Source organism: Sinocyclocheilus rhinocerous, unplaced genomic scaffold (assembly GCF_001515625.1).
Source record: "Sinocyclocheilus rhinocerous isolate Xijiao unplaced genomic scaffold, SAMN03320098_v1.1 scaffold790, whole genome shotgun sequence".
Lineage (NCBI taxonomy): Eukaryota > Metazoa > Chordata > Actinopteri > Cypriniformes > Cyprinidae > Sinocyclocheilus > Sinocyclocheilus rhinocerous.
The window spans coordinates 535,265-542,674 of record NW_015666971.1 but is presented as its reverse complement, the minus strand read 5'-3'; the positions used below and the strand labels follow the sequence as shown (position 1 = coordinate 542,674).

General features: G+C 31.6%; 1 protein-coding gene across 1 annotated transcript in view; it reads right to left on the bottom strand.

Moving 5' to 3' along the window:
* The window catches only part of LOC107733338 (lutropin-choriogonadotropic hormone receptor-like), a 20,197-nt gene that overhangs the window by 4,401 nt on the left and 8,386 nt on the right, over window positions 1–7,410 (bottom strand). Inside the window, 6 exon segments of the mRNA XM_016544918.1 lie at window positions 3,458–3,532; window positions 3,820–3,888; window positions 5,778–5,855; window positions 6,127–6,201; window positions 6,896–6,970; window positions 7,118–7,192. Of these exon segments, the coding sequence (XP_016400404.1) occupies window positions 3,458–3,532; window positions 3,820–3,888; window positions 5,778–5,855; window positions 6,127–6,201; window positions 6,896–6,970; window positions 7,118–7,192 (447 nt within the window).

The following is a 7,410-nucleotide window of genomic DNA, read 5'->3' as shown; positions in this document are numbered from 1 at the left end:
CACAGACGAAACTTACTAGAGAAGTGTGAAGTGTGACATAATATAATATAGGGGAGCGCGATGCACAAAGTAATGCGGAGGTAGTTGTAACACACGTGGTTTGAATATTTTCACACATGCTAGCATAACAAAATGTACAGTATTTGTTAGTTACCATATCAACATTATATAGTGAAAAAAAGTGCACCAAAATTCAAAAATCTTTTGAAGATATCAATGAACATTTATTTTACCATAGTAAAATTAAAATTCTGGCTTAAGTAAATTTTTATTCTCTGTTTTTAATAATCATTTAAAATGAGACAAATCTGCTATTATTTTAATCTCCAATCTGTTATTTATCAGTTTAGATAGTTTTTTTTAATGCTTCGCTAACTAGCAGAAGACAGCAAGGGGTTTTAAACTCCAGGTGCGCAGATGGGGCATGTTGTAACACTGCGTTACAATGTGCTATTCTATGACATTAGCGACGTAATTCACACTATTTACTTTAATTAATTTTAATGAGAAACAATGAGAAACAGGTGAATAAAGACTGACAGTCAATGTTTAATGTTTAGAAATTATTATTTCAAGACATGTAAAGCATTTTGGCTCGTTTATGTGGGCCGTCCCAAGCATGGTTGCAATGTGTTCATTGTCAAACTCCAAAATCAGATTATTTTTAATTCTTAAAAAACGCCATTATTTTATTTGAAATAAATAATTATTTTATTTTATTGACAAAATATTTTAGTTTGTCTTGTATATTTTTTTCATTGCGATCAGATAACGTTTTAAGCTGTCATATGGTCATGTTACAACGTGCCCCTCAGATGTTACAATGCACCCCACCTACGGGGCATGTTGTCACATTTCACTTCCAATATTTGAGGGTAAATAAAGAAAAACATATACACTGTAATTATGAAACAAAGCGACATATTTATCTGCTATTATTTTAATCTCCAATCTGTTATTTATCAGTTCAGATAGTTTTTTAATGCTTTGATTACTAGCAGAAGACACTAACCAGTTTTAAATTCCAGTTGCGCAGATGGGGCACGTTGTAACACTGCGTTACAATGTGCTATTCTATGACATTAGCGATGTAATTCAGACTATTTACTTTAATACATTTTAATGATAAACGACGAGAAACAGGTGAATAAAGACTGACAGTCAATGTTTAATGTTTAGAAATTATTATTTCAAGACATGTAAAGCATTTTTGTTTATGTGGGCCGTCCCAAGCATGGTTGCAATGTGTTCATTGTCAAACTCCAAAATCAGATTATTTTTCATTCTTAAAAAAACGCCATTATTTTATTTGAAAAAAATTATTATTTTATTTTATTAACAAAATATTTTAGTTTGTCTTGTATATTTTTTTCATTTGATCAGATAACATTATAAGCTGTTATATGGTCATGTTACAACAACGTGCCCCTCGGATGTTACAATGTACCCCACCTACGGGGCATGTTGTCACATTTCACTTCCATTTTTTGAGGGTAAATAAAGAAAAACGTATACACTGTAATCATGAAACAAAGCGACATATTTGTACTAGACAAGTGTAAAATTACTGTGGATAAAAATATATATATATTCTGAACCCCATGTGGATTTACACAAACTGAGAAAGTCAAAAAGTGTTACTTTGTGCCCCACTCTCCCCTATATATATATATACCACAGTTTATATATCACAATTCTGACTTTTTTCTCAGAATTGCAAACTTATATCTCGCCGTTCTAAATTTATATCCAGCAATTCTAAATTTTCTCACAAAAATTAGAACATTTTTCTGAGAATTGCAAATTTACATGTCACAACTATGAGTTTATCTCACAATTCATACTTATTTTCAGAATTCTCAGTTTATATATTACAATTCTGAGTTTGTATCTCACAATTCTGACATTTTTCTCGCAATTCTGAGTTAACATCTAACAACTCAGATTTTTTTTCTCAGAATTGTACATTTATATCTTGCAATTCTGACTTTCTCCTCACAGTTCTGACTTTTTTCCTTCCTTTATATCTCACAATTCATACTTATTTTCAGAACTCTCAGTTTATATATTACAATTCTGAGCTTATATCTTACAATTCTTTTTCTCGCAATTCTATTTATATCTTACAATTCTGATTTTTTTCTCACAATTCTGAGTTACCATTGAACAATTCAGATTTTTTTTCTCAGAATTGTGCATTTATATCTTGCAATTCTGACTTTTTCTCACAGCTCTGACTTTTTTCCTCACAATTCTGAGTTTATATCTCACAATTCATACTTATTTTCAGAATTCTCCGTTTATATCTTACAATTCTCAGTTTATTTCTCAGTTACTTTTTCTCTGAGTTAACAGCAATTCTGACTTTTGTTTTTCACAATTTTGACTTCATTTTATCAGAATTGCAAATTTATATCTCGAAGTTCTGAAATTCTATCCAGCAACTCTGAATTTTCTCAAAATTCTGAGTTTATATCTCACAATTTTTTCTTTTTTGCTTAAAATGCACTATTTTCAAGATGATAAACTTGAGCCATTTGCCAAATTAACCATGCACATTCAGCATGTACTCACAATTCATACTTATTTTCAGAACTCTCAGTTTATATATTACAATTCTGAGCTTATATCTTACAATTCTTTTTCTCGCAATTCTATTTATATCTTACAATTCTGATTTTTTTCTCACAATTCTGAGTTACCATTGAACAATTCAGATTTTTTTTCTCAGAATTGTGCATTTATATCTTGCAATTCTGACTTTTTCTCACAGCTCTGACTTTTTTCCTCACAATTCTGAGTTTATATCTCACAATTCATACTTATTTTCAGAATTCTCCGTTTATATCTTACAATTCTCAGTTTATTTCTCAGTTACTTTTTCTCTGAGTTAACAGCAATTCTGACTTTTGTTTTTCACAATTTTGACTTCATTTTATCAGAATTGCAAATTTATATCTCGAAGTTCTGAATTTCTATCCAGCAACTCTGAATTTTCTCAAAATTCTGAGTTTATATCTCGCAATTTTTTCTTTTTTGCTTAAAATGCACTATTTTCAAGATGATAAACTTGAGCCATTTGCCAGATTAACCATGCACATTCAGCATGTACTCTTCCCATCATCAGTGAATGAAAAACTTTCAATTATATATGTGAATTTGGACATCCCCTGGGAGGTGCTCAATCCTGCTTCTTTATGCTCCTGCAATCAATCACACCCGAACCAGCCAAGCAAGGTCTTCGGGTTTTCTTGAAAGTTAAAAGCATGTGTGGTAAAACTCTAGCTCAGAGTAAGGTAATGCACCATCTTTACTCATTCAACACCGACATCTGATAAGACTAGACACAAAGCACTTTTCTTCCAGAGAAGAGGAAAGGCAAAATGAGCTCTTCACAGTGAATTTGCAAGAGAAAAGGAAAGTCTTGGCAACAGTATTTCAGCGTCATATCACTTACAGCATAGTGGGGCCAAACGCTCCTTTGAAAGCGTCTTCATGAATCACACGCAGATATTTGTTGTTCTTTAATACCCTGCAAAACAAACAGATTATACTGTGACTTTACACTGATGTGTCGGATTTACTTTGAAACTATTTTCACTCAGAAATTGCTAGTAAATTTCACAAATAATATATAAAAAATAGTATTATAGTAGCATTATAGTATAGTATTATAGTACAGAATAGTATTTTCTACAATAATCTTTTGTTTACAACAAAAATATTTTTTACAGTGTAAAGCACAATACTGTAGATAAATAACATGACTAAAGCAGAACTGAAAGGTGATTAGTGTATCCATAATTTGTCAATATTTACAGTTTATCTATTTTAGTTCCATTGAAGGCATGGCTTTCTATTTCTTGAAATCCATTGTTAAAGAGATTCCTGAGAAGACAAAAAAAAGGGGAAAAAAATATAAATAGCAGATAATCCTGAGTAAAAAAAAGAAATACATTTATTTCATACTAAGTATAGTTCAAATCTATTAACATATTTACTGACATATCGCCTCGAGACTCGAGACTTTGAATTAAACTTTACTTGGAGTACTAATTGTGCACAATGCACATTTCATAGTGTTTCCTAAAATGTGTTTCAATGTCACTATTGAGGAGGATTGTATGATCTTTGAATAATATCAGTCTTTAAATGCAAGATGTGTACCTAAAGTATACTTGCAATAGCTCCACTTTAGCACAATCAAATATACTTCAGTACATCTTTAGTTGGACTTCAGTGCTACTTCCGCACAATAAAATTGTGTATAAAATTAGTTGTTCCAGTTTAGCATACTAGTTTAGTATACTAAAAGTACAATTGCACTGTATTTTTATTAAGTACATAAATATGTAAATGTATTTGTAGTATACTTAGCATGAAATAAATGTATTTCAAATACATTTTAGTATATTTATTTTCACTAGGGATGACTTAAAGTCCAAATACTATGGTACTTACCACTATTGTGTTCAAGTACAGAATTGTCTGGTTTAAAACCTGTTGCCTAACACAACACTGATATTTATATAAAAGTATGCATGCTACAGGAAGTGTTTGTGATTAAAAGCTTTGCTATCTTGTTTGCATACAGACACAGAGATTGAAGGCTGTGTGTCTCGTACACTTACGTAGGCTAAGCAAAGATTTGATTAACAGCATGGGGAGTCTGTCCAAAAAGGGCATTTATTGAAACTAAAAATGCAAAACTTAACAAGATAATTTCATGAACTGAACAAACAAGTGCATGAACTGATTGTTTCAAACGGATCTTAATAGGTTGAGGAGTGATTGTTTTATGGATCTGTCACAATGTAATGCAAAAAGGCTGCTATTAAAGGATGAGGCGGTTAAAAACTGAAATTGATCAAAAAGCAAATCCACAACTCACAAATAAGAGCTGCAAAAGCCGTTGATTTCAAAAAAGCTTTTTACATAGTTGATTGTAACACTCCAAAGAGAAAGGAAAACTTGAAATCGCATCATATGACCCCTTTAAGACATAGCAGCAAAATGGCCCATTTATTTTTTTTAGGGTCAGAGAGGGTGGACAATGGTCATACAAACTAATTTAAGGCAAAAAGAAAAGTAATGATTTGACCCCTTGGACATATACATTACGATAGATTAATTGACCACTGGAAGACCTATATTGATCAATTGTTAATGTGAATATTGAGAGCAATACATACCCTTCAATGTCAATGTCCCAGTTTGGGGTTTGCAAAAAACAGTAAATATTATGTTTAAACAGAAAATATTATGAAATATTATTACAATTTATTTTTAGTGTTTTCTATTTGAATATATTTTAAAATTAGAATTTTCAGCATCATTACTCCAGTCTTCAGTGTCACATGGTTCTTCAGAAATCATTCTAATATGCTGATTTGCTGCTCAAGAAACATTTCTGATTATTATCAATGCTGAAAACAGGTGTGCTGATTCATATTGTTTGTGGAAACTTGAAACATTGAAACATGAAATCTTTTGTTTTCAATTGTTGTTGCATTATAAATTACGTTATTGACTCTTTTGATCATTTCAATGTGTCTTTGCTGAATAAAAGTATTAATTTCTTTAAAAAAAAAAAAAACCTTACTGACCCCAAACTTGTGAATGGTAATAAACCTGCATGTCATGTAACCAGTTACCAACATTAGAGAACTGTGAACACGTGAATGTATTCTGAAATTATTGAAATATAAATAAAAATTCGTAGAATTCCTGATCTATGGAGGTTACAGCCCTGAATCCATAATTTGTGAGATACTTGCATTGTGATGAATTCACTCGTCATTCCGATGAAAGCATTTGTTGGGACTGAACGCAGGTTGAGATTATCACAAATATACCTAAAAAAGAACAAAACCACTTCAGTAATGGAAACAATAAGCCCTTTTGCTGACAAGATAAATCTCATGGACAAAGTCTCCTAATCTAATACACCTGTGCTCTTCTCAGCCAGTGTTCTGTATATCTTTCATAACACTCCATTTTCTGTCAGCTTGAGAAAGATTAAAGACAGTAGCATGCCCGCATTACAGCTTCACTATTACTTGCCATCATTCAATCTCACTTACCACATCTCTCACACAGATATAACAGCCGCAGGGTAAAACTCACAGAATGAAATCGGACTCCAGGGAGAAGATGGAGGTCAGGTCAGGAAATACACTTATGCCAGTGTTGGAAATGCTCCTGTAGACATAAAAAAAATAAAAAACAATAGGACTTAGGTTTTTGCTGATAAGAAAACGGAACCAACAAAACACATTGCCACATAGAGATTGAAGCCTGTTATACTACGTTCAAATTTTGAGAATATATACGTGTGTGTGTGTGTGTGTGTGTGTGTGTGTGTGTGTGTGTGTAAGTCACAGTATTCCTAAAAGTTACCCAAAAATTATTTATAATTTCATATATAATATTCTTTATATGTGACCCTGGACCACAAAAGCAGTCTTAAGTCGCTGGGGTATATTTGTAGCAATAGCCAAAAATACATTGTATGGGTCAAAATGATTGATTTTTCTTTTATGCCAAAAATCATTAGGACATTAAGTAAAGATCATGTTCCATGATTTATATATATATATATATATATATATATAATTTATTTATTTATAAAACAACCAGTAGAAAAATAAAAACATAAACAAGATCAATTTATCTCAATTTATCTCTAATATATAAGTTGTTTTTTCTAGATATCAATGATATTATTACAGAGCAAATGGAAACTTTAAAGATTTTAACAGCAGAGATCTTAATAAAGAAAGCTTAACAATGTCTGAGAAGTTGATATTTAATTTAAATGAATATTAATTTCTGGTAAATATCAATTAAAATGTGATTTCTGTAGGAAGGCAGATCTTGGGGAGGAACTGCTTACAGATATCTCAGCTTGGGAAGGTGGTTGAACGCCCATTTGTGAATGTGAACGAGGCTCCGTGTGTTCTGGATTGAGCTGTGACACACGAGAAATCACAAACAAATGACAGATTTTTGTGAAAATAACTTTCTGTTCCAGTCTGTTTTAATTATGACAAGCAATTAAATACAGTCATTAAATGATCCGTGAATCACTAGCATTGTTCCTTGAGTGGTTTCTTACATCTCGGAGACATTCAGAAGATTGTTAAATGCTTCCGTCTCTATGGTTTCCACTGATATGCTCTGGGCGATTTCTCTGGATCCAAAAACAAGAACAAGAAAAATAATAGGTAAAATGTGTCCCAAAACACGATGAGAACAGGAATGTGAAAAGTTGTTCCAGTGTTCCATGTTGACTTTGGCATATAAACTTTGATAGATTACATTTTGTAGGTGTTAACCTTTAACCTTTATTTGACCCTCTAACTCTAGCACTTTCTATTCTATTTTAATTCTACTTTATCTACATTTATC